Consider the following 18,189-nt stretch of genomic DNA (forward strand, 5'->3'; position numbering starts at 1 on the left):
TATTATCTTCTTGGTGCTAGATTTCCTACTTTCCCATTTTATGCGACAATGATTTAAATGCAATTAATTAATCTATGGCAAAACTTAGAAATTGTGTACGTTCTAAAGTTCTTAAAGTTAATTAAAGCCATTATTTTGTGTCACGTTATCACTCTCAATGGAAATTGCTTAACAACTTGCAATAAAACAATAGTTTAAGGTTATTACGAATGTTTGAATAATTTCGACGTATTGTGCCGCAGTAAAATCGTAACAGTCTTATAAATTAATGCATTTTATGACTTTGTTCAAGTAATTTTACAAAAGCATGTTTTCAACTAGTTATTATTATAAATCCAAGTGTTTACCTGTTGAATTTGTAGACTAATCAGACGTATGTGTTTCATAAAAAGACACCCTAAAAATGTTCACATACACTAAAACGTATATGAAGTCATCCATATAAAGCGTCTGTTGCTTTAACATCTCCTAAATGACACATTTAGTTGACACAATAACGATGATGACATACTCCACTTATCGTACCGTGAAGGTTTGCCCGGTGATCCGTTGAGACCAATATTTTACCCGTGACTTTGACCTTTTCAAACGTGGGCTTGTCAACTCCCGTATTTTATACCTAGTATGTTATTTTCTGTATAGTCCAGTCACCTTAGTATCATACACAGATGCGTATGTAGTCCTGTGTAGCCACCTATCTAAAGGTGGTCTAAATATGATTTTGGGAAATAGAATGCTGCTAACAAACGCTAGGAAAAATCTTTACTTATCATAACATAGCTTTTGAAACCAGGCGTGAGTACTTCATGGCAAGCCGACGTTTGTTCATCGTGCAGCCAATTTTATGGGCGAATCAACTTATTGCTTTCATGTCTGGCTTTTGAGTGATGGCGAAAATATAGACTGTCTTTATAGCTAAATTGATTTTATAAGTTAGTGCGTGGTCTATCGTGTTGGCTTTTGTTTTAGGATCTTTTGTTTAGTTTGTTATAATGTTCTTTAGCTTGCTGCTTTTATCAATAAATGCATAAACATAGTGGTTTGTGGTCGGCCTTATGCTAAACTATCTATCTAAATTTTAAGTACGACTGACCCCTCACATAACTTAAGCTAGTGTTAAAAGGCTTTGCGTGTGAATGGGCATATAAATATTAATGTTTTCACCATGGTAAACGGCTGCGTTAAATAATGACATTAAATTTTAGTACTGCATGTAACTGGTCAGCCTTTACTTTAAGATACGAGGACTTTTACTGGCCGATGCACGACAGGCGAGTTCGTAACAAACCTACAATGTGGTTACTAGCTACATTTACGCTTACATGCCAATAAATATTAGCCAATATTTTCAACGTTTTACGGTTTTCATTAAATAACTCCGTATATGAACCAATAAGGTGGTAATTTATGTGAAAGGCTTTGAAGTTTATGTTTATGCAATTACAAGAAAGCATTTCTTTCATGATTTATACGGAAAACGCCTCTTGATAATGCACTATTGATACAAAATAAGCTCATATGAAGTCATCTTCCTCCAAAATCAACCAAAATTAATCATCTAAAGTCCCATCCTTGTTTTCGATAAGTCTTACTTTTTGCAATATGTCTGACAGTTTACTCTTAGCTTCTGATTCACAAAATATTTCACACAAACACTTCATAAGGCTGTCACTTGTATTTATTTGGACCACACCGTTCCATTAGCCTTGACCGCTAAGATGGCGGTACTTGGCACGATGCCAGTCGATACTCGATTATGCGTCTTATATAGTTTTATAAGCTTTAAGTATGAGGATATTGACCATACTGATGATAACAGTGTCTGTGTTTATGTTGATGATGTATTTGCTTTTGAAGAAGAGTCTGTTAATGTTAGATTCAATGTTTGGTAAAAGGGAAAAGGAATTCGTGAGACACATTGTGACGCTGCGTTTGAAGTCTCAGAAGAATGTATAAAAGATAATACTATTTTTCGTAGAATTCGTTTCTCACTAAGTTTAACCAGAAATAAAGACATAAAAAAATAAAGCACACGCTTCCCAGCATTCAGCGATATCACGCGCAGTCTTTACAAAATGCACGTAGATACAGCCTATCAATCACGTGCAATGTCTGCTCCATATTTTTTCCTTAATTTATATCTACTATTAAATTGAACAATATTTTTCAACTGAATGCAATAAAATTTAATTAACTGCCAAATCTGCTATTCTTGAAACTGTAAGCCAAATGTTATCTAGACTAATGGTATTTTCGTCATTGAGCGTTGACACCCAAGTATTTTAATTTTTATCATCGAAAATATACTGTAGGTCATTTGCGTATCATATTATAATACCACCCAAGTCGCTGGCATTGTTTTTATTTCTGTTAACCGCTACTTCAGGATTGTTATTTAAATGACTACCTAATTATGTCTTATAATGAGATTGTTTTTTGTAATTTTCCATTGCTTTAAAGGCGAGTTTATTTTCATTTTACGTTTTGTTCCTCGGTGTTGGTGTGTGATCTTGCTGACATGCTGATTCGTGTGACAATTTTCCTGTAAAATAAAAAATGAACTTTTGTAAAACTAAATACTTTGTGGTGGTACTTATACGTTTCTGCTTAGATATCTTCATTTGATGACCTTGTGATCATGCTTAGAGACTATTAGTCACTTATTGTAATACAAATCTGGAAGCATGAAAAATATATCTAGTGAGATTTGGTGTTTATTAACTCCGATAATACGTCAACGGAGTATTTTTGAAAACTGTTTCACTAGTCCAATGTCACTTGTATATTTTCCTACCGTGCCACCCACGAATGTCGCAAAAATGTTGATGTTTTTTTTTTGCAATACAGTTTATTTTTAAATATTTCTAACTGTAAATAGAGTATTGTTGTTTCAGTAGTATGTAACTACGCAATCAATGCATGGAAATGCAAGGAGTAACGGCTTTAGAAAATAAGTTATTTTTTTCATTTATGATGTGGAGCATGTAATTGACTTTTAAAGCTTCCTACACAACATTGCAAAGAAACATTATTTGCTCCTGCTATGATCGATACCGAATTAAATACTGATGTCCGTAAGTTGACTGATGTCACCTGTTCAAAAGGAAAACCCATTGATAAAAATAATTCAGCAGCAACTGCATAAGAAGACCAAGAATGGAGACATGATGGTGTACCATTCAGACACAAAGACCATGACTACAATGGCATACAATAGTAACCAACTGGCAAAACTCCACATGATGTGGGTGCTAAATTTTCATTCAAATCAATATTGTCAAGGTTATTTCCTACTATTTGGAAATGGATTTCTCTTCTGCTATTTTTAGCCACGTTATCAGGATTTGTAATCCTTTCGTCATTTGCATTTCCAGAATTTACAATATATGCACGTCTGTCATTGTATTTTCCATGACTGTAAACAGGTCTTGGTAATGTGTTATTTTTGATCTCTTGAACATGAAAACTAATACAGTCAGGTTTGCCTAATCTACGTTGTTTTATGTTTGATCTAACCATTCGGCAATTGTAGTTCTGAGTATTCTTCAAATCTCTAACTGGTTTTACACTTATTCATCATTCTAATTTGATGGATGCTTTTAAGTCTGAGGTTGGATAAAAAATCCTCGTGCGTGATACAAACCACGTAGGCACTGGTATCAACGACCAGTAGATCTGTTCTGGCTATTAAGAACTAAATAAAGCGGGCGTTTTATTGTGGAAAAACACTTGACGCTCACTTGTGCCATCTGTTTTAACTATGAATCTATCAGCAATATTTGATTTCGCATTATAGTCTTTTTGTCCTTGTTCATATCAACAACTAACAACAAATATTTGCGTACATTCAACGTGTGCTATTTGATACACCTTGTAACTATCTTATCTATTTATTTAACCCAGCTAATTTTGTTTTTCGTCGAATTTAATTGAATTTTTGATACGAAGTGCGGTAATGTGCAGACCACACACTGCGATAATTAATGGTGGGATAATAAAAATAATTGGTGTGGGTCGCCAAGTGCTTTAAAATAAGATAAATAGTTGTTGCGAAGTAGATAGCTCTATAATTTAAGTCTTAATGTGCCATGTGTGAAACTATAGTTTTATGGTTATTGCGTGTTTATAATGACATGTGGTTGTGTTTTTGTAAAACGTTTCCTAAGATTTAAACTTATTACTTCTTTGAATCTAGTTTTTGTTCCAATTTAGGTACTGACAATACAATCTAACTCAAAAGCCTTAAAGTTTTATTCAGTGTCTTTGCTTATGATGCACCACGTTTGTCGTATTTCAGAAGAAATAATCTAATAAAATATATTTAGATTTTCATACGTTTTATGCTCTGTATGTCATCAGGTCATTCACAATTAAACATTACCTATTCCTAGTTCCTGCTTTAGCATAAACAAAGTTCTTTGTCAACTAGGTGTACCTATTTAAAATTTTTGAATAGTATCAAAGTACATTTGGTACATATTTTTTTTTGCTAGTCTTTTTTTTCAACCACGTTGTATTTCTTGATTTTATCTTTCGGTTGTAGTACTACGTGATACATTTGATCAAACACAAACTATCTCAGAAGTAGGTCTTACTGAATGGAGTCTGTCAGTCTAAGAAGTCACTCAAAGTTAATTCGGACTCGTGCCATTCATTTCACAACGCTGGATTGAGGGCATTCCTGGTCGCAGCCGGCAGCGTGAGCATCAGTGCCAAAAACAATAGCTGCCACATGTTTATAGCTATTAACTGCTCTTCAAGAAATCTTATTTTTTTAATTTAGTTCATCATAGAAAATAACTTCCTCAAATACTCAAGAAAGATTGTCGAAAATCTTCATATCTGTCTTCAGTAACCTTGAGACAGTAATTAAGCTATTCATATAATAAACGAATTGTAACGTTAAATTATTTTATTGCTTCTGTTCTGGGTTAATAAACCCTGAAACAAATATTTCCGTATTTACGGAATTCCTTAAAATATTTCAGTCTAGGAAATCTCTCCACAAATATTTAGTATTATTTGTTCCTTAGGCATTAACTTGGCAGACTGTAAATGTTATCATTTTACTTGGAATAGCTACATAGAAATGACAGTTTGTTCAAGAACCCTTAACTGGAAATATACACAATTTTAGAGTCCATCCGTATATAGAAATCAATAAAACGTACCTTTAGAAAATAAAATTGTCAAATCATTCGCAGTGATGCAAATCTCAGCTAACAACAACTCTTTCAAAGTTAATTTTTACTTGTATTTCTGCAAACTGGTTATGTGCACTATGATTTTCAGCTTACGTTATTTCTGGGTCAAAAGCTATTGTTCTAACAATGTCAACATGGAAATGTGCTTAGATTGTATAGTAAACCAATGGGAAAACGGTTATCGGCTCCATTTCTATACTATGTAACAGCGATAGTACAGTCATTAATGTATACTGCAACTAGGAAATTGTTACCTACTCCAAACTATGTTGTGACGGCATTGAATTCTAAATTTAGCATGCGGGTACTATGTCCGATTTTTTTTACGTTGCTGATCGTAAATAGATTTTTATAGAGTTCTTCATTGTTTGTTTGGTCTGCTGGCATTTGTCGTTTTGTTTTGAGAGTCCCATAAACTAAGGCGTCCAGAGCTGTTTTTGTTGGCATGGTCTTGGCGTGTCATGGATTTTTAACACACAGATTCTGACGTCTATAAAATTGAAGGATTTTATATGTGCTCATGCTAGTCGTTAATAAAAGTTCTTGATAGAAGATGCCAATGTAAAGACGAACAAACGAGACGTAAAGTAGAATAGCTTAAATATATAAAAGACGGTCTTTATTTATAATCTTGGACCATCAGCAGCATTAGCTGTACAGTTACATGTATTGTGTGGAGTCTAAATAGTTTCAGCTGCAGTTTCGCAATTTGCAGTAAGAATAGTCGGCAGAATACGCAGTGTGCAATGTCATTGACATGCCTCATCGGTTTATGAGCAAATAAATCGCATGCATACAACTTCAGCATGCATTGTTTTTGTGATTTCTATCTTGATCGTAAACGAGTCTTAGAATTTCAACAAACATGTAAAGCGTTTTAAACTTATCTGTTATGTTTGTGCTGCAAATTGTTATTTTAATACTGATTCTATCAACGGTGATTTCATAATGCATTAAAACTTAATAGGCACCTACTTAATTTGAATATAAAGATACTCCTTTATGATAGGGAATCTTATTTTACTAAGTTCTATCTAAATGTTAAATACATATGGTTTTATGATCGCAAACAAACCAGACAATAATATTACGATTCTATGCAGAGAACATAATTCACGGACAACTTGGCATAGTGATCCCCAGGCCCTATTTTATGTAGGTGAGTAAGTAATTCGAACATTATCAGATGCCAAGGCGAGTCCTTGACATTATAGTCTTGTGTTATGATTCGTCCATCAACTTTATATTCATGACACAGTGGATACTCTCCCTGAATATGTAGATGTCTTCAAATGCCTATAAGATCGGCATTTCAATGAAAATTAGGTGATAATCCTTTTGCTATGGGAATCGATTCTATGAAAACTTTACTCTTGTTTAAAGATTCAAATTATTCTAATCAATAATATTTATTTTTACACCCAAATCTCTAGAATCATGTGAATTGTCATCTTGAACGTTACCATGTGCTGGTCTTTCCACAGAAATAGCGTGTTAATCCTAAACTACGGTTACTACAGCTATTTTGTCAATAATCCTTTCTGGTTTCGTACTAAGCAACAGGAATTCTTGAACAAGCCGTAAACTGTGTTGTCAAGATAACAATATTGCTCCGAAGTAAATACCAGAGCAAGAAATAAAAGATAAGTCCTAATCTTTTGGAAAGGTTTTCGAAATCTCTGCTTAAATAATGGAACTGTTTAGTGGAAACGTCTGTGTAAATGATAATATTCTAGATATAGATCGATTAAGGAACTATGTATCTACTGTTAGTCTTGCAGAATACTACCACGATAAAATTGAGTAGTTTTGCCTACGCTTAGCATGTTGGAAAGCACTCATACGCACAATTGTTTTCAATAAAACTGACATTGTAGTAAACGCTAATCATCTATCTTTCCCAGCCTACTCATATTTACTCATATCGTAAACATTAGAGTCAGACCGATACATTTAAATCAAGATGATTGCAGTATCCGTATCGTGAGGAAAGCGTATCTTTTATCTTACGTTCGTTCAACGTGCTCCATTGCTTCTTCGGTATGTCGCGCAAAAACATTATCTCGGGTCGATGCATCAATGAATATTACATGTGAATTCATGCGATTCTCTCCCTCGTCTTTTGCATGAACATAATTAATCGTGCCTGCACGCTATTTTAGCACGGCATTTATAAATAAACAACCTCTATTAATAAATTATATTGTGTTTATATTTTATTATTGGGTGATAATAGCTGAGTGCAAATGTATATCTACGTGAATCTTATAGGGATTTTTTTTAACAATCTATTAATTATGCACCTCGCATCACGTTAGGAAACATAAATTAAATAGTTAATAGTTTATATAATAATAGTCTATTTAAATAATAATAGTTAAATAGTATGCTTGAATACTTCAGTTTAGCTTATGTAAGACATGGTCGTAGCTAAGGTGACGATGTACGCACCAATATGCTTATTATAGCTTTAAAATCAATCTTCTCTTCAACCATGATGAATTTCAATCGCAATTATGCCATTTGGTTCGCTTTTCGTTTCATAGGAATTCCATCCATTCCAGCTTCATATATTCGCCACTTTGTAGGTGCATATCTTGCTTCATACTTTTCTGTGAAATTTGCAGGTTGTAGCACTCTATGCAGGCCCAGTTTGGGTTCCTACACGACAGGTTTATGTAACCACTGCGATAATTACAATTGCCCACTCACATATAGGCTAATTGGCATGAAAATAGCTAGCTAAAATTAGCGTACTTAGCGTGCTGCTAATATATTCATCTTTACCAGACACAGTTTTAAATTATGATTGTATATCATCAATGGTTTCTTGGTGCGTTTCGTTTTCTTCAGTAATTGCTCCCGTGTGTGTTCGTTTATGTAATTGACTATTGTTTGTTTTGTTTACTTTTTCATTTTTATAGTAGCCGACTGTTTAGTACGTTCTTATTTTGCTTGAGGCATGTTCTGTTTGTATGAAAGCAAGTTAAAACCTTGTAGTAATTATTTTAGGTGCAAGCCAAGCTAACGGATAGATGTTCGCAGTATGATTTAATTGGATGCCGACTCAACTGCTCATTCCCGACGTTCATTAAAATACTTTTATCGCTATTTTCCGGGAAATGTTGCAAAATGTTTTCCGGGATTTTATTTAACCTCTTAAAACAGTTGGTTCTTGATTAAACGCAATGAAAGCTGACTACCGAAGGGCAACAGCGACGAGTATGGGAAATTGAACATCAATGAAAGATTGAAGCCATGTTAGACTTGATAGCTGAATTCCAATTCTATCAAATCTCGTAGTTCCATACTACTAATGTATAGCTAAAACGTAGTAGAGAAAGTTTCTTCTGTATTGTGAAAACTAATAAATATCCATGTCGTATGATAGATCTACGAGTGCGATTCCACGGTTATCAGAGCGATGTAGATGTGTATCGTTACTAAGAATCATAAAGTACTGTGAATCAAGTAATTGGTGAGCAATGGAGGGAAATACGAGCATCTAACTCTAATTAAAAGAGACTTGCTGTGATAGTAGACATTCTTTCAAAGCAAATTATGAGACTGTCTTCGAAAGAAATGAAGAGATAATTTGGGGGGATAGTAATGAAGAGTTTGCTGAGTGCAAATGAATCACTGGCCGTCTTGTTGCACTAGTAAAATAATCTTCTAAAGCTTTAACGTGTTTGTTTTATTATTTGTTTTTGTTGTTATTTATTTATCTTAATTCTTTAGCTGCTGGTCGCATTCAATTTTAAGATTCTACCAACTTTCAAATTATTTTCATGTTCTTAGTACTTATAAACATATTCTATTGTTCTTAAAGCTTCAAAGACCAACTTGTTCAGCACTGTCTACGCTAAACACTACGGAATCTTGTTTGCATATGTTATCTGGCAACCATTAGCACCCCATTAGCACCCATTTACACACCTTATCTTTCTCTTTCTTTTGCGGACAACATCTTAAGGTGAACACCTTTTAGTATTAGAATGCTTACGGGTCCATTTAGCTTTGAAAGTATTTTCGCAAGCTGATTCGATGTTTGAAGTCTAGAGGCTACAAGCATGACTGCTCGACCTAGGTTCCCAGGAAAACTTAGTGATATAGCTGCCTTAGCTTTCTATGGACGTGTATCCAAAAAACCCTAAATAGGCAATCTGCCAAAAAACTGAAAGTGACTGTGCTTTACCAAATGGCTTACATTTAGATAATTTCGGCAAGGAATGTCGGTAAAGTACCATTTGCCTTAAGCTGTCACTTTTTTGCCTAACAACCGGTCAAAACTTGCTGATTTGAAAGGTTAAGAAAGGAAAGTAATGTTTCTTGACAATAAATCTGTCGCAGCAAGTTTAAGTGAAAAGGACCCTTTATGTACCCCTTCCGCATTTTTGGCCATTACTTTGATATTTGTTATCGGAAGCTTATTTAAGTATTTTTGCTCTATACTCAAACGGTTAAAGCCCTTTACTATTAGTAGATGTTTACTATGAATCATTGTTTATGTTTTATGTCCTTGACCATCAGATGCAAGATCGTCTGCTTCTTATGTAATATTTGTTGTATGTCTGTTGTGGTTTTTAATACCTTATTTGTCATCGTTTTATTAATGATTGGACAGTCTTGACTTGTAGTAATAGTTTCTTTGTTGACCTTTTTGGTAAATAATAAGTATTCGTATATTTACACCAGCTGTACGCATATGTTGTGTTAAAAATATTGACAAGGGCCTTACAAGGGTTGGTGTTTGATAGACTTGCTATGACTGCTGATATTGCAATTTTTTTACATGCTATCAAGTATCATAAGAACTTTCAAAAGCATTGATTAAATGAAAAGTTAATAATCAAAGTGTATTCACAAACGTTTGCACAGCGTTCAACAACTCAATTAATAATTCAATGAAGTTTTGCATTATTTCTTAGTAAATTAGTTTCCGAACAAAAGCAGTGTTATTAACGCTGATCAAAACAATGGTATGCAAACAATGCCTAGGGTTAATTACTGTGAAATAGTGCATTAGTAATAACAGTTTTCTATTATGTACTGGTACAACACTTATGACTTTCTGTTGTATAAACAAGGTTTTTGCACCTTGTAAGTGTGCTGTACATGGATTTCACCAACACTTATTTACATCTTTATGAAGACTTATATCAATCTCTTCTAGACGTTGTCTAGTCTAGTCAAAAGTTAATCATTGGCGTTTGTCATCTTTGGTGTGCGTGTCAAAAGTGTGTAGAATTAAAAAAAGTTTTATATCATCTGCTTTCTTGTATGGCTTTTCCAGCTCAGAATACTAATCACTAATATTAGTGGTGGAACTCACAATTAAGGCTCCTGCAAGCTTGGAACAATAAATAGGGTCTTAATATCCTGTTGGATGGTTTTGATATTATGGAGCTATTATATAATCACGGGATTCTAGAAAGCCTGCTTCATCATTTGCGACTTCTTGATGCATTCTATATTGGTAGAAATTATCTAAGTTTGTGCGTGTTGATGTACCTCACTATTGTAATAGAAGTAAGCAAACTTATACGCGGTGCCAAAGAACCAACTTGACCCAATTTCCGTTGATTACGAAGTAAATATGTACTGCAATATATTTGCTATCGTGTTTCAACAGTTTATTAGCACAATCTGAACAACTATTTACCTAACAATTTATAAAGATAGTGAAGAACCTTCAATGAAACTTTGTCCTGGATTTCTCTTGCACTAGAAATGACATAAATCTTACATACACAATTATAGAATTGTACTGAATCTAGGACTATTCTAGCTATCAAGTTTCCTGGCTCGGTGATAACATATGCGAAATTGACATGAAACCTAGTAACGGGTACTATGTGGGTGGTGACCTATTAGATTTGCGGATATGCGAAATATATGGTAATGGATCGTAGCTCGTGAATTTAGGGTTATGATGGTCTAGGCTTTCGTAGGTAGGAACTAGCATTTGACACCTACTATCATCGGAAGATGTGCACATAGAAGACCACTACTTCTAATTGCCCATATACTAGCTATAAGGGAATGTTGGAAAACTCCCAAAGTTGACGACGAATATAAGACAAATAAGACCATTAATAAAATAAAAAACAGGCGAGTAAAAAAGTCTAGCGAGGCAGTTAAAGTCGTATTTGTTGCCAAAACTTTTATTGGTGCCTACTAGTTTTCCTCGGCGACATCGCGAACAGTGTTCATACATAACCATTTATATCGGTCACGAAAGCTCAGATTGTAGAACTGAAATAGTTCAAATATATTCAGTGGCAATTGACTAAGCCTTGAACCTGGTATGACATGATAACTGCAATGCCCCAAGACACTGCGATTCTCAACTGCATCAGATTAGATCGCTAAGGTGGAACTAACACGAATCTCAAAAAAGGTGATGCTAGTTGGAAAGACCGCGACGATGATGATTTATGGATTCTCAAACATTGATCTGACATTTTGGATACTTAATTTTGATAGACCATGAGACAGTTACGTACGGTTTCCCTTAGATAACCTACTAGATTCCATGCAGTTCTGTAATCAATATGGTAACGAATCAGATAAATTGGCAACAGTACTTATATGGTATGAAATTCCATGCGCGTGTGACCTGACCTTAGTCGTATGCAGCACAAGGTTAGTTGCAACAGACGCGAATTGTAATACTATGTAATTACGCGAAGGAAATGCTCCAAATAAAATATTTTGGGGAACTGCCAAAGACCTTGTTTGGGTTTTTAAGAGATTTTTTGTTCAGATATAATGGGCACGCAATGTAAGGTTAGGGGTGTGACACATTTCTTTGGAACCATGTCATTTCCTCATTTTCCTCAATATTGACAAAGGAAGCTAAAATATTGATGTAGCTAGAACCACAGGATATGAACGCATTGTAAATTATTTTATTGAAGCCTTTCTTGGCTTGCGTCATACTTATTTTGACAAAGTCGAACGTGCAAAAAATATTCATTAGAATATAGGATGACGCATCTTCTTATTATAAAGTCTTCGAGTCTCGTGTTGCATTTCTATCGTAGGTAATTATGATTTCACGTGAGAAGTAATGACTTGTGTTCAGCTAAGCTAGGTCACGCTTCGACGCCTTCTGCCTCATTCGTATGCAGACCGCCTCCCAGTGATTAGTTAGTAATTAATTAATGATGTTGGCTTATCGCCAATATTGACACATGCGTGTATTGGTAGTCGACTTCCCATGTATTAAGTGTGTCGTCGCTTTTTTGTATTTCAACGTTTTTGTCAGACATGATATTTTCGTGTGTAGCTTCTATGTTTTATTAGAATGATGCTGTTGAAATATTGTAGCGATTAATTTTGTGGACATCTTAATAACTCAGTGCTGTCAGAGTCATGTTTGTTTCTAGGATTTCAATTGTTTTGTCAAATGTTTTGTATTAAAGTCTTGTTATAAAAATTTTTAATTGACTACCTAAGACCTTTGGATCTTTCGAAATTTTAATTAATCTCTCCTTCCTTCCACAGATGTCGCTCACAGAATGGATAAGACTGCGCGACTACGTTGGTGGGAGATCCCGTAAGGTCCTAGGCCGGGAGATCCCAGCCTGGGTCTGGGAGGCCTACCACGTGATCGGAGTATTCCTCTTCGGCTGCGCTTGCCAACAGCTCACCACCGACGTGGCCAAGTACACTATAGGAAGACTGAGGCCGCATTTCTTTGATGTAAGTTATATTTATTTTAATTCTACAAAATGGGGATTTCGAGCTCCTCCAGACAAGAGCTTTGTATTGAAGCTGAAAGATATCACGGAATAGATACTACCAGGAGTAAAGCCAGCCTGGAATGTTCTAGAAGGCTTATCGAATGCAAACGAGGCTTCACTAGACTAAACTAAATCAGAATTGATGGAGACTTTGTTATGCTGATTCCGAGAACTGTTCAAGAAAATCATAGATTTAAATTCTCAATACAAATTCAATTTAGTTGACGACTTGTTTTGTAGATTACGAATTATTGTTAGTTTGTTCAACACACGTACGTTCAATGGGGTTGTATTACTTTTAACATGTTCTGTCAACGTGTTGAGCATAATGTTATTTGGTCAAAGGATATAATTTGTCTCCTCTGGAAATATTACTATATGTCCTTTGTGAGGTTCGTAAGTGGTATGACTGATCTCTAAATTTTTGCTATCCTTCTCTTTACATACAACAAAGTTTCTCATTTATTTGGCAGGGTTTAAAATGAAATCAGACGGAACGTAATCCTTGATGACACAGCGGTAGCGTGTGGGCGGCGCAAACGCATTGTGCTCTTGTTCGAGTAAATATGAATGCTACATTATGTTTTAAATTAATTCATTTTGTAACATACATGATACAGCTGTTAGAAATTAAGCGGTTTATTTTGATGGATCATTGAGACGTAAAATGTCTGTGTATTGTTTTCTGCCTTACTTAAATATGTTGACAGTCTTAGTCATAATGCATCCTAAAGAGGTGTATGATGGATTGTCCATTTCATTATTTAGGTCAATTCTGGTTTCCACAGTACCGGGTCTTCAGGTTAATCAAGTTGTGTGGTCTTTCCATAATTTCACTCTTATCAAAAGGCAAATTTCTCCTTAAGTAAACGTAATCTTGCGCATGTTATAACATTGAGCCGTCGCGACAAGGGTAATATTGTATTTTCATTGTTTTCCGCGATTATGGCACGTGTAGTAGGCGAACGTGCCAGTTTTCACGTATGCCTGCCTCTAAACAAATATAATTGTGTATTTCATTGAAGAGGAGATAATTATTGTTTGAGGTAAGATTTTTCTACTTAAAGGACACCTTCACGTCGCTTTCTTCGGTCCTAAGATGTAACGTATTTTCTAGAACTAACATGGTTAAATCAAACTCTTTCTTATTTTGCTTGATTCGATTAGAGTGCACGTAGGAGTCACTATGGTTGCTTTTCCTGTAGTCAACTTCGGAATCTGTTATTTTTTCCATTGTTAATTTCCATTATCGCTTATGTTTGTATTGTGTTTCTTTTGCTTTTAATTTCCCATTGTAATTTTCTATTACCTGACCAACTGTTTTATATTTTGCTTCATTTTGATTGAATATTGCAGTCAAGTTGTAGCTTTGTTTTACCTAAAGATCTTTTAAATGTGACTTTCTCTATGTAAGATAAATTCAATACACAATTGTTTCCCCTTACTCACGATTTCTTTGAAGTGCTAGGAACCAAAATATTTACGTTCAGCTTTAGCGACCGCAGCGTAATTATTGGTCAGTCGTAAAACATAAATAATATGTTACACTGAATTTTCTAATATGTGTGAACATACCGTTAAGTTTGTCTGTGGTTTGTTTGGCACGCAATTTGTAATTTGGATTTTATGACTGACCTGATATTTCAGAATAATTTCATTGAGATATTTTCTAGATTGATATGCCATATGCAATTTCTATTCTTCTTTTTTTTATTAAGTAAATCGAGTGTTTATTGATTTGATAAGTGAGCGTCTCCTATCCGTTTCTCCCAGTATGTGATGATTATCAATATATATTCCCTATATTGCTTGTCCAAACTAATAACATACTTACATCTGTATAAGAAATGACAAGCTCAACAAACGAGCATGCTTATTCTATGTTCTTCATTTTCTATGTAAAATTGATCTAACTTTTTAACCTAGCTAAACTAAAATATTTTTATCACTAACCCGCTGTGCTAGATTAATTTATGGCTTTTCCTCGAAGTTATGAAAACGCTAAGGGTGTATGCACACCGCGTTTTTGAAACGCGCGCTTTCATTCTACAACAGGCGTACAAGATGCATCTGACTCTTCTACGATCTTCGTATTATTCTGATCTTATACGTACATACATATATGCATGGACTGCATGGACAGAAACGTGCGTCGACAGAGCGTTGAAAAACGCCGTCTGTATAGTCTCTAATGTTCATATTTTTATCCACTCGTAAAATAATTACAAATGCTCGTTAAATGTTTAGAGAATGGATATTTACGTCTGCAGTGATGACGGTTTTCTTAATGGCTGTGGTCAAAAACCGTAACATCGTTATACTAAACCTACTTCTCGAAAACACGTGCTTAATAATAGGAGAGCATTTTTTCTTAATCTGTTTACTTTTTTGGGTATTGTGTTTTTAATGGCTCGTTGCTTTTTATAAGGTTTGCGTACTATGTTTGACGTGTGTGTTATTTGTTAATTCTATAAAACTGTCAATATTTAATGTTATATTATTCTTCACCTTAATAAAAAAATAAACGGACATATGACTGCGTGATGTACCTAAAGTGGTATTTCTCACGACAGAAAATACACAAGATATAAATCAAAACATCGATTCACTATTACCATTAGATGTCGTTATCCTTATTATTCAAGAAAGATACCTAGTCAACGAAAGAACACAACTACGAAAAGAAAACTGCTGCCATACCAAAAATAATACAACAAGACCAAATAAACACTACACACAATACAGCAACACACGCATAAAATTCGATCTGCACGAATCCCACACAAGTTGCAATTGAATTGAGGAAACGGCTCATTACACGGAGTCGTAAGCAGCGAACTAGCAAATTGCTACTATTTCAACTATAAACCAACATTTAAGTACAGAATGCCCGTAACTAGAAGCCACGCTATCTAAACGGCCCTATATTGCATCGTAAACTGTTTATCCTGGTTAAGTGTTAATTCTTGGATTGGTTTATGCTCTGGTAATGTGATGACTATTGCTATTTAGAAGGTTTAATGGTATATCGATATCAGCTTGGTTTAAGTAGGTAGAAGGTGTAGTATTAATAAGTGGTTTGGATTTCATGTGTGTCTTTTCTTTATATTGTTTCTCCTCGACCCTAGTGTTCTACAATTTTTTTGCTGTAGATCCATGTCATGATATACTTCTTTCTCTTCTTCTCAAGCCCTTTCGTGTAATATAAGTCTAGAAATGACTTCATCCTTTACCAATTCTAAGAACACGAGTGTTATTCACATATTACCAAGACGTTGTACATAGTACATAAACAAGCAATTTTCTCATCCTCCGAATTCCCAGATCTCACACTTATCATTCAATTACCGACCAATTACACTGCTGATCTCAAAACGCAGACTCCGATGCACATTACGAGTAACCAAGGCAATAAGCATCCATGCACTTTGTATAATTCGTTTGACCTCAGTTTATCTAATTAGAACCACTTGAATCGACATATCAACTTGCGAATTGCCTCGCGAATAGAGATGTGGCTTGAGACAGCTGGCAGAAATGCTCGCATTAATCTGGGATGGGATACTAGTTATGATAAATGTAGCTTCGATTTAAAACAAAAGAATGACGGGAGTGTAGCTACTGCAGGGGACCAGCAAAACCATGACCTCATTTGCAATTTTGAAACAAGTGATGATGTAGTGAAGGGTTCGAAACACATTGTAAATAGTGAACACACAGAGCCGTTCACTGTATTGAAAAGTTTTGTAAATATACTTTTGCAGCCCAGACGTCGTATTTTTTAATTGTTAAATTTATGTTATGTAGTTTCTCGCGGGTACAGTCAGGTCATAGATCTTATGTCCTCACGTCTATATTTATCGCTACATGTCCGTTTTATTGCTTCGATGATGTAATTGATAAGACGTTATTTTGTCTCTTGCCGCTTATTGGTCTAACGGTTTTGTTTCAACGTCGGTTTTACTATCCGAATTTAACTGTGAAGTCTCCAGTTTACTTTTTAAATGATTTTTTTTCTAATGTTTAAACTCGGAAGTCGATGTAAGTTTAGTTCCTTAATACCCGTGCCAGATACGGTTAAATTCTGAACAGCTGAACAACCAATAATATATCCTCTATAAAACGTTTCAAACGGTCCCTATCTAATAAACTCGAACGTAATATTCACTTAAATAACACCTTAAATTCAGATTCCAGCATAAGCTTGGACTTAAGAAAGCCCAATAACTTAGTTAACGTATCTTGCCACAAATCCGGAGCGTCATCTAAATTATTCCAAGTTAAGCTTGGCGATGTCCACTCTATATTTACCGTATACTCTCTTATGACGTTTTGTAGTCTGGGTGGTTCTCGTAAATAAGCTTGCAGAAATACAGGGATGTTGTTTGGGCGTGACCGTCACTCCTTCTGTTAGTATGCTGGTTTTCGTTGGTATCGGCTCCTTAACTTTTGAATTCTTGGATTTTGATTCAGATTTTGCAGTTGAAGGCGTTTTTCCCGTCGCTCCTTGAACAGCCAGCTGTTTTTTATGCATTGATTTTAATTTCTTATGCATTCACCGTTCACATTACATTGCAACTTATCACTTTCTGTGAGGAACTATTGTTGCAAAATTACTATGTTTACTAAGGCTTTCTGTCTAAAATCATATTTACCTGCTACTGTTCCTAGGACTCACATTTCTTTGTCAATATTTTTCTCTATTTTCCTTTTCGCACGCTTACGTAAATTAGTTGCATAAATACCTTATCAGTTCTACGAAGCTTGTTAAGAGGGCTATCACAAATTTTCGAGTTTTATACGAGTTTTGATGCGTCATTATGCTTTGGATATAGTCACAAAAAAAAATAACAAAAATAAGATTAAGAAAGTTTGATCATTTATCTTGGGGCTGTTTTCAATAAATATTTTAATTTGTCCATGTACATCAGTAAAATCTTTGTCCCTGCAAAGGATGTTTCATAAAATGTTGCTTTTGGGAATCTTTTGATGCTTCAGTACTACGAGGATATAGCAATTTAACCATTTATAAAAATGTTCAAGATACAACTATATCTTGTACTTGTGCTTGCTTACACCAATTTATTACAATACATACAGTAATACACCAAAAATAATTCTATAAAACTGAGAGTTACTGACAATTTTCCGTACAAAACTATATTTTTTATCTATGAAAGTATAATCCAAATTCAAATAAAACATATTTAATAATTAAGGTGGTATTGTTATAAAGC

At 34.7% G+C, this 18,189-nt stretch overlaps 1 protein-coding gene across 1 annotated transcript in view; it reads left to right on the plus strand.

Annotated features, from left to right (window-relative positions):
* Nucleotides 1-18,189, plus strand: part of LOC110371266 (putative phosphatidate phosphatase) — an 85,734-nt gene that overhangs the window by 34,822 nt on the left and 32,723 nt on the right. The window contains exon 3 of the mRNA XM_049844848.2: nucleotides 12,714-12,911. Coding sequence (XP_049700805.1) covers nucleotides 12,714-12,911 — 198 coding nt within the window. The remainder of the gene's footprint in view (nucleotides 1-12,713; nucleotides 12,912-18,189) is intronic.

The sequence above is a fragment of the Helicoverpa armigera genome, chromosome 15 (assembly GCF_030705265.1).
Source record: "Helicoverpa armigera isolate CAAS_96S chromosome 15, ASM3070526v1, whole genome shotgun sequence".
In the NCBI taxonomy this organism is placed as follows: domain Eukaryota; kingdom Metazoa; phylum Arthropoda; class Insecta; order Lepidoptera; family Noctuidae; genus Helicoverpa; species Helicoverpa armigera.